General features: G+C 47.3%; 1 protein-coding gene across 1 annotated transcript in view; it reads left to right on the top strand.

The window, feature by feature from the left end:
- xab2 (XPA binding protein 2) overlaps positions 1-17,993 on the top strand; it is a 57,666-nt gene that overhangs the window by 5,020 nt on the left and 34,653 nt on the right. Inside the window, exons 3-9 of the mRNA XM_085971658.1 lie at positions 375-498; positions 2,988-3,185; positions 5,169-5,303; positions 7,712-7,876; positions 11,030-11,174; positions 13,426-13,577; positions 16,942-17,061. Of these exons, the coding sequence (XP_085827784.1) occupies positions 375-498; positions 2,988-3,185; positions 5,169-5,303; positions 7,712-7,876; positions 11,030-11,174; positions 13,426-13,577; positions 16,942-17,061 (1,039 nt within the window). The remainder of the gene's footprint in view (positions 1-374; positions 499-2,987; positions 3,186-5,168; positions 5,304-7,711; positions 7,877-11,029; positions 11,175-13,425; positions 13,578-16,941; positions 17,062-17,993) is intronic.

Below are 17,993 nucleotides of genomic sequence, written 5' to 3'. Positions count from 1 at the left end.
TTGTCCCCATGTGAAGCACTTTGCATTTCTCTACATTGCATCTCAAACATGCTAACCTGTCTGCCCAATTCGCAAGTACATTCAAACCCTCCCTTAGCTTATCCTGTTCAGCTTTGACATCATTAGCTTTGTATCATCTGCAAACTTAGCCATTGTGCTCGTCACTCCTAGCTCCAGATCATTTCCGAAGATATTAAACAAAATCTATCTGCCGGTGTCCATGGAACCCAGCGAGAGTCGGCACTTGCAGGAGAGGAGGGGAGAGAGCTGTGGCGGAAGTTGTTTAGAGCTTAGGGTTTTCTCGTGCCATGTCCCAGGGATTTTGTACACTGTGAAAGCCTTGCATGTTAATTCTGCTTTTAATTCTTTCCCAGTTACAAGTTGTGGTACAATTATCTGAAGCAGCGACGGAAACAGGTGAAGGGGAGGTGCATCACGGACCCTGGGTTCGAGGAGGTTAACAACTGTCACGAGCGCGCCCTGGTTTTCATGCACAAGGTATGTATTGGCTTGCCCCAACCAGCACTACTACTCCACCTCAAAAATGAAGTGCATTATTTTAATCTTTTATTAGCGAGCCACTATCGTTAATAAGTGAAGCTAATTCGGGCGAGATGTAGGCAGCTCCTTAAACAATATCGCAAACTGATGGGGAACATAGAAACATAGACGATAGGAGCAGGAGTAGGCCATTCGGCCCCTCGAGCCTGCTCCGCCATTCAATGAGATCATGGCTGATCATCCAAACTCAGTACCCTGTCCCTGCTTTCTCCCCATACCCCTTGATCCCTTTAGCCTTGAGAAATATATCCAACTCCTTCTTGAATATATTTAATGAATTGGCCTCTACTGCCTTCTGTGGTAGAGAATTCCACAGGTTCACCACTCTCTGGGTGAAGAAATTCCTCCTCATTTCTGTCCTAAATGGCTTACCCCTTATCCTTAGACTGTGACCCCTGGTTCTGGATTCCCCCGCCATCGGGAACATCCTTCCTGCATCTAGTCTGTCCAGTCCTGTCAGAATTTTATAAGTTTCAATGAGATCCCCTCTCATTCTTCTAAACTCCAGCGAGTATAAGCCTAATCGACCCAATCTCTCCTCATTCATCATTCCTGCCATCCCAGGTATCAGGCTGGTCCTTTCAATCAAAAGCTTCAAACTCCATATTCTGTCCGTCACCAAAATGTAAGAGCATAAGAATTAGGAGCAGGAGTAGGCCATACGACCCCTCAAGCCGGCCCCGCCATTCAATAAGATCATGGCTGATCTTCGACCTCAACTCCACTTTCCTGCCCGACCCCCATATCCCTTGATTCCCCTGGAGTCCAAAACTCTTCTCGATCTCAGCCTTGAATATACTCAACGACTCAGCATCCACAGCCCTCTGGGGTAGAGAATTCACAACCCTCTGAGTGAAGAAATTTCTCCTCATCTCAGTCCTGCTTCTTCCACCTCTGTCTCCTGCCTCACTCCCACTGAAACCATTTCACTACTTCTAGACTTGATTGCTCCAATGCACACCTACCATCTGAGTCTGTTTTGTAGTGAGTTCGATGATTCAGAAATGTGCTGAAGGTTTCCTGATGGCTTAGTGTGCAAAGGCACCAACTTGCAGAATGGGCATATAATTGGCAAATGAAGTTCAACACAGATACATGTGAGGTATTACATTTGGGTAGGAAGAATAGGGAGGTCACTTTTTACTTGGAGGGTGCGAGTCTAGGTGGGGTAGAGGAACAAAGGGATCTCGGAGTACAAATACACAAATCACCAAAAGTTGCGACACAGGTTACCAAGGCCATTAAAAAAAAAGCAAATCAAGCACTAGGATTTATTTCTAGAGGGATAGAATTGAAAAGTAGGGAAGTTATGCTAAACCTGTATTGAACCTTGGTTAGACCACACTTTAGAGTACTGCGTACAGTTCTGGTTGCCATATTATAAAAAGGATATAGAGACATTGAGAGGGTGCAGAGAAGATTTACAAGGATGATACCAGAAATGCGAGGGTATACATATCAGGAAAGGATGAACAGGCTGGGTCTCTTTTCTCTGGAAAGAAGGCTGAGGGGTGACCTAATAGAGGTCTTTAAAACTATGAAAGGTTTTGATAGAGTGGATACAGAGAGAATGTTTCCACTTGTGGGGAAGAGCATAACTAGAGGCCATCAATATAAGAGAGTCACCAAGAAATCCAATAGGGAATTCAGGAGAAACTTCTTTACCCAGAGAGTGGTGAGAATGTGGAACTCGCTCCCACAGGGAGTGGTTGAGGCGAATAGTATAGATGCATTTAAGGGGAGGCTAGACAAGCACATGAGGGAGAAGGGAATAGAGGGTTACGCTGATAGATTTAGATGAGGAAAGACGGGAGGAGGCTCAAGTGGAGCATAAATGCCGGCATGGACTGGTTGGGCCGAATGGCCTGTTTCTGTGCCGTATATCCGATGTAATAACTCCCCTGCTCTTTAAAATAGTGCCACCGAATCTTTTACGTCCACCTGAGAGAGCAGACGAGGACTCGGTTTAACAGCTCATCCAAAAGACGGCACCTCCGACAGTGCAGCACTCCCTCAGTACTGCACTGGAGTGTCGGCCTAGATTTTGTGCTCAAGTCTCTGGAGTGGGACTTGAACCCATGACCTTCTGACTCAGAGGCAAGAGTGCTACCCACTGAGCCACGGCTGACACACGGAGACATCTCGGGGGGGGGGGGGGGGGGGGGGAGGAATCAGCTTGGATTCTTTCATCACTGCCCGCCACTGGACAATGTGTGTATGTCCCAATTGAGGACAGGATTGGGCTTCACTGTGGTGCCCCCATGGTTGAATAGCCTGGCTGTGCTCACACTTGGCTACCCGGGTGAGGTGCTAGTGGCAGAGTGGCCCTCCAGGAGACTGTACCCTAGCATGAGTTAACAACTTCAGGACAGGAGAGGTGGGCAAAAAAGAACAATCACTTTTTACATTTTTTTCCCAATTTTCAGATGCCACGTATTTGGCTGGACTACTGCCAGTTCCTGGTCGACCAGTGTAAGATAACGAGAATTCGCCGCACCTTTGACCGGGCCCTGCGGGCCCTCCCTGTCACCCAGCATTATCGCATTTGGCCCATGTACCTGAAGTTCGTGCGCCTGTTTCCACTGTTGGAGACTGCAATCCGAGTCTACAGGCGCTACTTGAAGGTACGAGAAGAAATGAGGCATTTTTATTTGGGCCTCCTCGGGCGTTCTATTGGAACATTCAATCCATTACTAGTTGGAGTGTATTTAGTTCATTTCCGCAACGTGCTGCGAAGTGAGGGGAGAAAGATTGGTTTGGTGACTGGCTCCAGTGTATAGTTGACTCCGGTCCTTGGCATAGAGACTGGAAGTATTTTTTAAATTATTGTTTATTCTCGGGATGTGGGCAACTCCAGCAAGGCCACGTTGATTGTTCATCACGACGACGATAGCAAAATACTGCAGATGCTGGAAATCCAAAATAACAAAAGAAAATACTGGAAAAACTCAGCAGGCCAGGCAACATCCGTGGAGAGAAATTAGAGTCGACGTTTCGGGTCAAACCCTTCGTCAAGACTGAAGAAGCACAGGAAATGAAACAGATTAAAAGGCCAGGCTGGGAGAGAACAAAAGAGAAGTGAAGAGACATTAAGAGGTATTCAAAACCAGACGAGATGGTGATGGGACTAGTGGAGACAAAAGACGGCTCTAGATTAGGTGCGAAATGCGCTGGCAGAATGGGAGACGGCTGCCATGTGGGGGAGAAAAAAAAAGAGGGGGGGTGGAAGGGAGGGCCAAAACAAAGGTGTGGATAAAAAATATAAGTAAAAATGTAATGGGGGCCGAGGTTATGATCTGAAATTGTTGAACTCGATATTGAGTCCGGAAGGCTGTAAAGTGCCTAATCGGAAGATGAGGTGCTGTTCCTCGAGCATCTAGTTGCCCTTGAGAAGGTGGCGGTGAACCTTCTTCTTGAACCGCTGCAGTCCTTGTGCTGATGAGGCTCCACATTGGTAGGCCTGGAATGCCGGGATTTTGACCCAGCGGTGATGTGGGAATGCCGATATACGTGGCAGTCAGGATGGTGTGAGACTTGGAGAGGAAGCTGGAGGTGGTGGCGTTCCCATGCGCCTGCTGCCCTCGTCGTTCTAGGTGGTAGAGGTCACGGGTTCGGGAGATGCTGGCAAAGAAGCCTTGGCGAGTTGTTGCAGGGCATCTTGTAGATGGTGCACACTGCCACGGTGGAGGGAGTGAATCTTTAAGGTATTGAGCAGAATGGGGCCTGTATTCTCATGAGTTTAGAAGAATAAGAGGTGATCTCATTGACCCGTATAAAATTCTTAGAGGGCTTGATAGGGTAGCTGCTGAGAGGCTGTTTCCCCTGGCTGGAGAGTCCAGAAATAGGGGTCGTAGTCTCAGAATAGGGGGTTGGCCATTTAGGTCTGAGATGAGGAATTTCTTCACTCGGAGGGTTGCGAATCTTCGGAATTTTCTACCTCTGGATGCTCGGTCGATGAGTATATTCAAGGTTGAGAGCGATAGATTTATAGGCACTAAGGGAATCAAGGGATTTGGGGATTGGGTGGGAAAGTGTTGAGGTCGAGGATCAGCCATGATCTAATTGAATGGCCGACTCCTGCTCCTAATTCATATGTTCTAAGTCATTCACTGAAACGCAGCAAGATCCAGATCTCCACATGATCACAATAACTGAGAGAGACGGGGATCCACAAATACTTTGTTGAGTTTCATATAATCTGGGGGAAAATCTATTAAATTCCTCTTATTCAACAATCCTTAAACTCTTCATAACGAGGAAGGAATAGGTTTGCTAACCTGATTTTTTTTTTAATGCTGGCAAAGTGGCACTGTGCTTCAGATTGGCGGATCAGATTGACAGATGACTCTGCAGTTTTTAACTGTCCCATATTGTAAGTTCTTGATCTCTGAGAGAAAGGGTGACTTCTAAGTAAGAGGTTAAATCAACTGTAGTCACTCACTGTCTAGTACCAGGCTTTGGGTGGCATTTTCAACAATCTAGGTGTAGGTTGGCAGCCTGTTTACCTCATGATAAGGACATTGTGTTTCTCTTCGCCTCCCCCCACACCCCCGGTTCATTTCTGAATGAGAATTATTCCATTATTAAAAATCCATTAATATTTACAGCTGTCCCCTGAAAACGGAGAAGAATACATCGAGTATCTCCACTCAATTGATCGTCTGGACGAGGCCGCTGTTCGGCTCGCTGCCATTGTCAACGATGAATCGTTTGTCTCCAAAGAAGGGAAATCAAACTATCAAGTAAGTTCGCGTGAGGGCGGAGCAGGAACCGAAGTGCGCGGCATCTTAAAAAAAAAAAAAAAAAAAGCCCGCGTTCTCGCTCCTTTATAATGTCAGGTGCACCGACCGAGAAAATGGTTTGTTGCAGTGATGTTAAAATGGGAATGGATCCTGTGTACTTGGTACAGATCTGTTGTACAGGAAACTCTCGTTTAAACGGCACCTAAATATCCGGAATTCTCTATTAACCGGCAAAATTCTCACTCCGAAAACAACACCTCAATAACCGGAAATGTGGCCGAGTTAGTCGGTGGCGGTAGTTCTCCAAACTGCCACTACTCGGCTTCTTGGCGCTGTCGGAAGTCCGAACACCTCAATAACAGGAGTCTGACTCTCCCGCGCTGCTGGGAGAACCCAATTACTGTATACTGCACATTTCTTGATTTTTAAATTTTTGTTTGTTAAAAATAGCCTCGGTAGATAACCCTCTCCGTCATCTGGAATTTTTAATCAACCGGCACCATCCCAGTCCCGTCGGTGCCGGATACCAAAGAGTTTCCTGTACTGTAGAAATATGCCCTAAATTTGGTGTTTCGCGATTATCTGCCACTTTCCATTTTCTGGGGTAGGGAGGCCATGGTCTCCATTATGGCAAATAATGGAGGTTTCACTGCGTACAGTTCTGGTCACCACTTTACAGGAAAAATACGATCACACTAGAGAGGGTACAGAGGAGATTTACGAGGATGTTGCCAGGACTGGAGAATTTTAGCTGTGAGGAAAGATTGGATAGGCTGGGGTTTTCTTTGGAACAGAGGAGGCTGAGGGGAGACTTGATTGAGGAGTAGATAATTCTGAGGGGCCTCGATAGAGTGGATAGGAAGGACCTATTTCCCCTAGCAGAGAGATCAATAACCAGGGGGCATAGATTTAAAGTAATTGGTTGAAGGATTAGAGGGGAGTTGAGGAGAACGTTTTCACCCAGAGGGTGGTGGGGGTCTGGAACTCACTGCCTGAAAGGGTGGTAGAGGCAGAAACCCTCATCACATTTAAAAAGTACTTGGATATGCGCTTGAATTGCTGTAACCCACTGGAAAGTGGGATTAGGGTGGAGAGCTCTTTTTCAGCCAACACAGACACGATGGGCCGAATGGCCTCCTTCTGTGCTGTAAATTTCTATGATTCTAAGATTCACTGCATGCCCCGACATTTGCTTAAGTTTTCACCCCCTCTTGTGACAACGTTGAATCGTCTAGTTCCTTAGGGCCCCCACCCCAGTCCTTCAGTACCTCACCCAAGGAACTATCTGTCACACGCGTGAGTTGAGACATTACAACAACAACAACAACAACAACAACAACAACATGCATTTATATAGCACCTGTAACGTAGCAAAACGTCCCAAGACGCTTCACAGGAGCGTTATCAAAAACACAATTTGGCACCGAGCCATATAAAGTGATGTTAGGGCAGATGACCTAAAGCTTGGACAAAGAGGTAGGTTTTAAGAAGCGTCTTAAAGGAGGAAGGGGAGGTGTAGGGAGGGAATTCGGACCTCGGCAGCTGAAGGCACGGCCATCGATGGTAGAGGGATTAAAATCGGGGATGCTCAAGAGGCCAGAATTGGCGGAGCGCCGAGATCTCGTTTTAAAAGGGCTATTCACCCGGGAGCACAGCTGAGCCGGACCATGTTCTCGGCCTGTGTCCACTTGTGGCTTCATTGGACAGTTATCAGTAATGCAAGGCAGGGTGATGACCCACACCCGTGCCCAGCTCACCCCCCTGACCCACCAGTGTCCTGGACAACATTCGCTAACCTTGCAGCAATGAGAAAGTGAAGCTGGAGCTTCCCGATCTGTGTTGCTCAGTATCGCACCATCATTTCACGAGCCCAGTAAGGCAGCGCAGAGCTTCTGTTTTCTTCAGTTTACTGTCCTCCCAAGTTCTGGTCCGCCTCGCCTTCATTCAGTTGACATTGAGGAATTGACATTTTTTTGTTAGCTTGTATTTCTTTGCTATTTTCAGCAAATAACATTTGAATTTAATGTTTGTGTACTTCTCGTACCAGTGCAGGAATGCACGGTTCACAATGGAAGGCCAATCGCTATCTCGCGAGCGTTGGCGGAAAGCCCAGCCTGCTCTAGGGATCGGGGGGCGGGGGGGAGCAGTTTATCCCAGAATGCATCCTGCAATTAAAATCCATTCATTTTTATCTTGTAATTTGTCGCGTGTCAATGAAAAGATAGTCGAGTGACTCTCAGATTTTGAACGGTCGCTCTCTCCTCTCCTCTCTCTCTGTCCCGCCGTCCCCCCCCCCGGGTAGCCTTGTGACCAGCAAATTATGAAGAGTGCCCTTTCGGGTGAGGACCGAAGTCTAATTTCCTGTATTTAACAAAGTCTAAAAATATTTATATTTTGGTTTTCCTCAGCTGTGGCACGAACTCTGCCATCTGATTTCCACAAACCCGGACAAAGTGAAGTCCCTGAATGTTGGGGCCATTATCCGCGGAGGGCTGACTCGCTTCACTGACCAACTAGGGAAGCTCTGGTGTTCTTTGGCTGACTACTACATTCGAAGCGGCCATTTTGAAAAGGTACGGGATCCGAGTTGATCGAGAAATTATACTAAAGACAAAACAAATCTGTAGAACCATTCTCACCAAAAAATTCAATTAAAAAAGCAATTTATTTTGTAACCCCTTTTTAAAAACATAAGAAATAGGAGCAGTAGTAGGCCATTCGGCCCCTCGAGCCTGCTCCGCCATTCAATAAGATCATGGCTGAGCTTCGACCTCAACTCCCCTAAAACTAACCTTTTCTGTTTTGAGTGTTTTTTCTGTATAATTTTTCTTTAGTTAATGACTGTTGTGCTGTTGGAGCCTGGCCAATTTCTACAATCATGAGGAAACACAATTGAAGGGCTATTTACACATAGCAACCAGGCAGGAGTGCGATGCAAAGCTGACTGGCCCAAGCTGCCCTGTTGGTTAAATTCTGGGGTTAGGAGTGTTGCACCTCTCACTTTTCAAAGTTCAAAATAATACATCTAATGATCCATTGGACTGCCTGGGAACATATAATTACATATAATGTACTCTCTACCACAGAAGGCTGTGGAGGCCAAGTCACTGAATATATTTAAGAAGGAGATAGATAGATTTCTAGACACAAAAGGCATCAAGGGGTATGGAGAGAGCGTGGGAATATGGTATTGAGATAGACGATCAGCCATGATCATATTGATTGAAGGGCCGAATGACCTACTCCTGCTCCTATTTTTCTATGTTTCTAATGTACAGCACAGAAACAGGCCATTTGACCCAACTGGTCCATGCTCCACACGAGCCTCCTCCCACCCTACTTCATCTCACCCCATCAACATTTTCTTCTATACCTTTCTCCCTCATGTACTTATCTAGCTTCCCTTTAAAGGGATCTAGTCGCCTCAACTACTCCCTGTGGTAGCGAGTTCCACATTCTCACCACCTTCTGGGTAAAGACGGTTTCTCCTGAATTCCCTATTGGATTTTTTAGTGACTGTCTTAAATTTATGGCCCCTAGCTCTGGCCTCCCTCATGCCTACCCTATTAAACCCCTTCATAATTTTAAAGACCTCTATCAGGTCACCCCTCAGCCTTCTCTTTTCTAGAGAAAAGAGCCCCAGCCCGTACAATCTTTCCTGATAGTTATAAACTCCAGTTGGAATTACGATGCAACAAGTGTGAAATGCAAGTACTCTTACTCCCTTCACCTTAATCCTGGGACACACACACACCCAGCACTTCACCTTAATCCTGGGACACACACCCAGCACTTCACCTTAATCCTACGCACACACACCCAGCACTTCACCTTAATCCTATGCACACACACACCCAGCACTTCACCTTAATCCTGGGACACACACCGAGCACTTCACCTTAATCCTGGGACACACACACCCAGCACTTCACCTTAATCCTGGGACACACACACCCAGCACTTCACCTTAATCCTGGGACACACACACCCAGCACTTCACCTTAATCCTGGGACACACACACCCAGCACTTCACCTTAATCCTGGGACACACACACCCAGCACTTCACCTTAATCCTACGCACACACACCCAGCACTTCACCTTAATCCTACACACACACACCCAGCACTTCACCTTAATCCTACGCACACACACCCAGCACTTCACCTTAATCCTACGCGCACACACCCAGCACTTCACCTTAATCCTACGCACACACACCCAGCACTTCACCTTAATCCTACGCACACACACCCAGCACTTCACCTTAATCCTACGCACACACACCCAGCACTTCACCTTAATCCTACACACACACACCCAGCACTTCACCTTAATCCTACGCACACACACCCAGCACTTCACCTTAATCCTACGCACACACACCCAGCACTTCACCTTAATCCTGGGAGACACACACCCAGCACTTCACCTTAATCCTGGGACACACACACCCAGCACTTCACCTTAATCCTGGGACACACACACCCAGCACTTCACCTTAATCCTACGCACACACCCCCAGCACTTCACCTTAATCCTGGGACACACACCCAGCACTTCACCTTAATCCTACGCACACACACCCAGCACTTCACCTTAATCCTACGCACACACACCCAGCACTTCACCTTAATCCTACGCACACACACCCAGCACTTCACCTTAATCCTACGCACACACACCCAGCACTTCACCTTAATCCTACGCACACACACCCAGCACTTCACCTTAATCCTACGCGCACACACCCAGCACTTCACCTTAATCCTACGCGCACACACCCAGCACTTCACCTTAATCCTACGCACACACACCCAGCACTTCACCTTAATCCTACGCACACACACCCAGCACTTCACCTTAATCCTGGGACACACACACCCAGCACTTCACCTTAATCCTACGCACACACACCCAGCACTTCACCTTAATCCTGGGACACACACACCCAGCACTTCACCTTAATCCTGGGACACACACACCCAGCACTTCACCTTAATCCTACGCACACACACCCAGCACTTCACCTTAATCCTACACACACACACCCAGCACTTCACCTTAATCCTGGGACACACACACCCAGCACTTCACCTTAATCCTACGCACACACACACCCAGCACTTCACCTTAATCCTACGCACGCACACACCCAGCACTTCACCTTAATCCTGGGGGACACACACCCAGCACTGCACCTTAATCCTACGCACACACACACCCAGCACTTCACCTTAATCCTACGCACACAACCCCCCAACCCTTTGCCTTAATCCTACGCACACACACACACCTTCGCCTTAATCCTACGTACGCGCACACACCCACAACCCTTCGCCTTAATCCTACGCGCGCGCACACACACAACCTGACGTAATAAAACTCACTACGCACTTGGTTTGAGTATAAAGCAAGGCTTTAATCAACTTGTTTCAGAACATGGAGGTCTAGTTGTACTTCACTAGTTCCTGTCTTACAAAATGTCCCTGAGCAAGCTGGGGCCCACGCCCGAGTATTTATACTCCTTGGACAGCGCCACCAGCTGGCTGTCCAGTGTTATTTCACGAGTAGCTTCTAGATGAATGATCAAGATTTATAACACAACCCTTCACATTAATCCTACGCGCGCACACACACAACAACCCTTTGCCTTAATCCTGCTGGTTTGCACCTTTCTGATTTTCAATGCAGAAACAAAGGAGCTGTTTCTGTTCTCCCTGCAGGCCAGAGACGTGTATGAAGAGGCGATTCAGACGGTGATGACGGTGCGCGATTTCACACAGGTGTTCGATAGTTATGCGCAGTTTGAGGAGAGCATGATTGCAGCTAAGATGGAAACGACTGCAGAAATGGGGCAAAATGAAGAAGGTAAAGTCAGTTTTACTTTGTATATGTTCTTTTTTTTATTGTTTTCCCCCCCTTCGCGCTCTCTGACTCAGGCTGGGTTATGGTGCCACAGACCCCAGCAAGCTGTAGATCTCACCAATTTGTCCTTTCTTCAGCTAGGAGCCCAGACAGTCAATGGTGGCAGGCGAATCTCTCCGCCACCCCTGGTCCTGTCCACACTTGATGCCATAAGACAGCAAGCTGGAACCCTAGCTGAGTTTACTTTTCCCTTTTTTATAATCCAGGCCAGTCAGAATGACACCGCACAGAAGGAGGCCATTGTGCCTGTGCCGGATCTTCAGTCGAGCCGTCCGGTTAGTCCCACTCCTGCTTCTTCCTTTCTAGCTGTATATCTGAATCCCTTTCTGAAAATTCCTGTTGAATCTGCTTCCACCACTTTTTCAGGCAGTGCACTCTGGGCCACAACATCATAGTCCGTTTTTTTAAAAAGTTAAAATTCTCTGGTTCTTGCAGCAGCTGATGCAAACTCGCTCAGCACGGGACTGCAGTTGAACCTGTTACCGTCCAGGCCACCGTGCCCCCTTGTCCATTAACAAAGTTAGACTGGGCAGTGTTCATGGATACATAGTTGAATCCCTATCTGTTTTGCGAATATTGCAGGTTATTGAGTGGTTTTCCTTCTGTTACTGCTTGCTCAAGGAGTTATGATTTCGGCACAAAAGTGACTCCTGAATAAATTCTTTATGCCGCAAAGACTTTCCTGTTATGTCTCGTTTATTATTTAATAGGAACAAAGAGGATGTTTTTCCCCTCGTCACTAAGTTGCTGTAAATATTTCACTATATTTGCTCCGCAGTATTATTTCACACTGGTGTGAAATCACGCCCAGGACTTTTCCAAAGGATAGCTGAGTGACAAAAGAGCGTTTGCAATCTCTGCACCAGTCGCAAGTTAATCTGAATCTACACAGTCTGCTGTCCCTCTGGGTTATCTTTCACTGTGAGGGTGCACCTTGATGCTGAAGTGTCAGCTGTGGCTCAGTGGGCAGCACTCTCTCTCGCCTCTGAGTCAGAAGGTTGTGGGTTCAAGTCCCACTCCAGAGACTTGAGCACAAAAATCTAGGCTGACACTCCCAGTGCAGTGCTGAGGGAGTGCTGCACTGTCGGAGGTGCCGTCTTTCAGATGAGCCGTTAAACCCAGGCCCCGTCTGCTCTCTCAGGTGGATGTAAAAGATCCCACAGCCACTATTTCGAAGAAGAGCAGGGGGAGTTCTTCCCCGGTGTCCTGGGGCCAATATTTATCCCTCAATCAACATCACGAAAACAGATGATCTGGTCATTATCACATTGCTGTGTGTGGGAGCTTGCTGTGCGCAATTGGCTGCCGCGTTTCCTACATTACAACAGTGACTGCACTTTAAAAGTATTTCATTGTCTGTAAAGTGCTTTGGGACGTCCTGAGGTTGTGAAAGGCAAGTCATTCTTTTTTCATCAATTTTCTCTCTCTCCCACAGGGCAGCTATCTTTCATTCTGCCATCGCCATTTACACTTCATCTAGAGCCATCCTTTGTTTCTTAACTTGTCCCATTACCATCTCCTTGTGCCTCGCACCATCATCCCTTTTGTCTCTTAATCTCTCCTGCCTTCCATCTTTCCTCCCCTCCCCCCTTTCCCGGCCCCTGCACTTGCTTAAAAACCTGTTCCATCTCCAGCTTTTACCAGTTCTGACGAAGGGTCATCGACCTGAAACGGTAACTCTGTTTCTCTCTCCGCAGATGCTGCCTGGCCTGCTGAGTGTTTCCAGCATTTTCTGTTTTTATTTCAGATTTCCATCATCCGCAGTATTTTGCTTTTGTCCTTCTATTCCTTTCTCCCTCGTGTGTTTATCTCCTTATGCCTCGCACCATCATCCCTTTTGTCTCTTAATCTCTCCTGCCTTCCATCTTTCCTCCCCTCCCCCCTTTCCCGGCCCCTGCACTTGCTTAAAAACCTGTTCCACCTCCGGCTTTTTCCAGTTCTGACGAAGGGTCATCGACCTGAAACGTTAACTCTGTTTCGCTCTCTGCAGATGCTGCCTGACCCGCTGAGTGTTTCCAGCATTTTCTGTTTTTATTTCAGATTTCCAGCATCCGCAGTATTTTGTTTTTGCATCATTCTTTTCTCTTTTTGTTTTGATGTGTATGATGAGGCCTTCGCTTTGTCCTCCGCTGATGCGACAACCAGCGGCAGCAACTCGCATTTCCGTCTAACCTGGCCGGTTGTTTTTTAACAGACGATATCGACCTGGAGCTGCGATTGGCTAGGTTTGAGCAGCTGATAAGTCGGCGGCCCCTCCTCCTGAACAGCGTGCTACTTCGCCAGAATCCACACAATGTACACGAGTGGCATAAGCGGGTCAAACTGTACGAAGGGAAACCGCGAGAGGTGAGTAACACTAATCTTGGAGTCGTCAGTCTTCCCACATTACCCCTTTAAAAGAAAACCCCGCAACCTAAGTCATTAAATGAACCATGTTGCGTGAGAAACAGTAGCTGTTAAAATGCTGAATCGGTAGGTTTATGCACCTTCAATTCTGTTGTCAATTTATGTTACTTCCAAGTTATCAATGAGTCGATGTCTTGGATTCAGTTTGTGAAACTAGGTGAAGGGGGTAAACGACCTATTTTACGAAACCATTCTACAGGAAACTTTCGATTTACCGGCACCTAAATAACTGGAAATCTCGGTTAACCGGCAAAATTCAGGAGTAGGTTCAGGTAACTTTTGTTACTTGCCTTCCTCCATCTGTTGCTAAGCTACAGAGACGCTTGCAACTTGTGGCCATTGTTCTGAACCTGTTGCTAAGCAACAGGGTTTGTTGCTTTATACGGAGCTCTCAGCTCCGTATCTTTTACTATAGCTTTCGGTTATCCGGAATTTTTGATGAACCGGCACCACGTCGGTCCCGTCCGTGCCGGATAAAAAGAAGTTTCCTGTACATGCTGCTCCTCCTGTGTCCGCCGTGGCTCAGTGGGCAGCACTGTTGCTGAGTCAGAAGGTCGTGGGTTCAAGTCCCCACTCCAGGGACTTGAGCGCATAAAGCTAGGCTGACACTCCCAGTGCAGTGCTGAGGGAGTGCTGCACTGTCGGAGGTGCCGTCTTTCGGATGAGACGTTAAACCGAGGCCCCGTCTGCTTTCTCAGGTGGACGTAAAAGAGCCCATGACACTATTTGGAAGAAGAGCAGGGGGAGTTATCCCTACTGTCCTGGTCAATATTTATCCCTCCATCAACATCACTTTATTAAAAAAAAAATACAATTATCTGGTCATTTTCACATTGCTGTTTGTGGGAGCTTGCTGTGTGTAATTTGGCTGCTGCGTTTCCCACATTACAACAGTGACTACACCTCAGAAAGTATTTCACTGTTTGTAAAGCACTTTGGGATGCCCTGAGGTCGTAAAAGGCGCTATAGAAATGCAAGTCTTCCTTTCTCCCCCCTTCCCCATGTTGATGAAACGAAGACCGTCCTCTGCTCGAGCTCATTCCTCAGTGCTTGTCTTCCACCTGTAAGGTGCAGCCCTCCCAACTTGGCGTCACTTCTTAATTGATCTTGCCTTTTCTCCTTTGGCGATGTCCTCCACAGTGGGCCTTGGCCCTTCCCCTAGATTACTCGGTTTAACACAAATCATCTGCGATACAACTGATGTTGGGAGCAACATTCCCGTGCAGATTGCACTGGGTTATCAATAAAAGGCTGTCATTCTTCAGATTAAAAAGGTGCAGGGCTAAGTTGATTTTAAAAAGATAAGAGGGAAAAAAGCCAAAGGATGCAATCACCAGTATTGAGATGCATGTGCATTAATAGTGGTGTAATGTGATTTGTCCGCTGGGATGGTTTACAATTAAGCTGTCCTTTTGAGTTAGAACTGTTCTTATTCTTCATGAAGGCTACTTTACGGAAAGAAAACCACAAACACATATTAGTTGCCAAACATTTCCAGCTCCTGTTTGCACAAGGGACAAGCGGCCAATTGCTGAAGTTGCCCCATAATCCTCCACCTCCATGGCTGTTTTCCAGGGTCCCTTTCATGAACAGCTTGAATTGGGGTGCTGGGGGGAACAGGAAAAGCTAAGTGTTCCTGTGAAAAACATGGTCGGCATCCATAATATACTCATGAGGGAAGGCTGGTGATCTGCTCAAAGCGTGGCCAGCAGCGAGGTGGCTTCACAGACACACGGGAACAGGAGGAGGCCATTCAGCCCCTCGAGCCTGTTCCACCATTCAATGAGAACACGGCTGACACTTCCCCCAACTTCCCCCCCCGCCCACCACTTCCTACAAACTTGATGCTACATTTCCTCTGATGATACAACTGATGTTGGGAGAAGCATTAATACAATAGCAAAATACCGCGGAGGCTGGAAATCTGAAATAACAACAGGAAACACTGGGAAAACTCAGCAAGCCAGGCAGCATCCATGGAGAGAGAAAGAGTCAACGTTTCAGGTCGTAGCGAGAGGGTTCGAGTACAGGAACAAGGATGTCTTGCTGCAGTTGTACAGGGCCTTGGTGAGGCCACATCTTGAGTATTGTGTGCAGTTTTGGTCGCCTTATCTGAGGAAGGATGTTCTTGCCAAGGAGGGAGTGCAGCGAAGATTCACCAGACTGATACCTGGGATGGCAGGAATGACGTTTGAGGAAAGATTGGGTCGATTGGGCTTATACTCGCTGGAGTTTAGAAGAATGAGAGGGGATCTCATTGAAACTTATAAAATTCTGACAGGACTGGACAGACTAGATGCAGGAAGGATGTTCCCGATGGTCGGGGAGTCCAGAACCAGGGGTCACAGTCTAAGGATAAGGGGTAAGCCATTTAGGACAGAGATGAGGAGGAATTTCTTCACCCAGAGAGTGGTGAACCTGTGGAATTCTCTACCACAGAAGGCAGTAGAGGCCAATTCATTAAATATATTCAAGAAGGAGTTGGATATATTTCTTAAGGCTAAAGGGATCAAGGGATATGGGGAGAAGGCAGGGACAGGGTACTGAATTTGGATGATCAGCCATGATCGCATTGAATGGCGGAGCAGGCTCGAGGGGCCGAATGGCCTACTCCTGCTCCTATCTTCTATGTTTCTATGTAGGTCGAAGACCTTGCGACAGAACTCTGATGAAAGGTCTTCGACCTGAAACTTTAACCCTCTTTCTCTCTCCACGGATGCTGCCTGGCCTGCTGAGTTTTTCCAGCGTTTCCTGTTTGTTATTTTGGGAGCAACATTCCCGTGCAGTCCACTCACCGGCTTTTACACATCTAACATGGTGCTCCCGACCAGTGTTCCTTGTGATACAGTGCTTCGGGATTCCGAACGACTGCGTTACCACATCTAATCAGACTAGTTCATTTTACAGGAAACTCTCGATTTACCGGCACCTAAATAACCGGAAATCTCTGTTAACCGGCAAAATTCAGGAGTAGGTTCAGGTAAGTTTTACTTCATATTAGTGGCCGTTCCTGGATCTGTGGGGGGTTCCTGCACCTGTTGCTAAGCAACAGGGATGCCTGGATCTTGTGGCCGGGGTTCCTGCACCTGTTGCTAAGCAACAGGGACGCCTGGATCTGTTGCTGTGTACAGGGCTCTCGTACCTTTTACTATACCTCTCTGTAATCCGGACTTTTTGATAAACCGGCACCATGCCGGTCCCGTCGGTGCCGGATAATAAAGAGTTTCCTGTATTTTGAAATGGTGGGAAATGAAGCTTTTGGGATTTAATTGTTTGTGTAATTCTTGGTTTTTCTGCATTACAGATCATAAACACTTACACAGAAGCTGTGCAGACTGTTGACCCATTGAAAGCCACCGGAAAACCACATTCACTCTGGGTTTCATTTGCAAAGTTTTACGAGGAAAATGGTCAAATTCAGGATGTAAGTTGGGCCTCTGTTGTATCTCGAAGCTTTAGAAGAGCAGGATGGCGCAATAGGTTCAATACTGTCTACTTCCACCTCCGTAACATCGCCTGTCTCCGTCCTTGCCTCAGCTCATCTGCTGCTGAAACCCTCATCCATGCCTGTGTTACCTCTAGACTTGACTATTCCAACACACTCCTGGCTGGCCTCCCACATCCCACCCTACATAAACTTGAGACCATCCAAAACTCGGCTGCCCGTGTCCTAACTCGCACCAAGTCCCGTTCGCCCATCTCCCCTGTGCTCGCTGACCTACATTGGCTCCTGGTTAAGCAGCGCCTCGATTTCAAAATTCTCATCCTTGTTTTCAAATCCCTCCATGGCCTCGCCCCTCCCTATCTCTGTAATCTTCTCCAGCCCCGCAACCCCCCGAGATATCTGCGTTCCTCCAATTCTGCCCTCTTGAGCGTCCCTGATTATAATCGCTCAACCATTGGTGGCCGGGCCTTCAGTTGCCGAGGCCCTAAGCTCTGGAATTCCCTGCCTAAACCTCTCCGCCTCGCTACCTCTCTTTCCTCCTTTAAGACGCTCCTTAAAACCGACCTCTTTGACCAAGCTTTTGGTTGCCTGCCCTAATTTATCCTCATGTGGCTTGTTGTCACATTTTTTGTCTTAAAATACTCCTGTGCAGCGCCTTGGGGTGTTTTACTATGTTAAAGGCGCTATATAAATACAAGTTATTGTTGTTGTCTCGGGGACGAGGGTTAAAATTCGACTGAGACTGATTGGATGAAAGTCGGGCTGTAGGAGTCCTTTATGAAATGAGTCTCCATTCAGTTCCTAATGAGCATGGGCCTACACAACAAAACTGCCTCTAATCAATGCTCCCTTTAATTTTCTTGGCTGCGCGGCCCATTCACAATACAGGAAACTTTGGTTTATCCGGAGGT

This window comes from Somniosus microcephalus, chromosome 31 (assembly GCF_052327205.1).
Source record: "Somniosus microcephalus isolate GS21.2 chromosome 31, FLI_Smic_1.0, whole genome shotgun sequence".
NCBI classification, from domain to species: Eukaryota; Metazoa; Chordata; class Chondrichthyes; order Squaliformes; family Somniosidae; genus Somniosus; species Somniosus microcephalus.
This window is presented reverse-complemented; position numbering and strand designations above follow the sequence as displayed.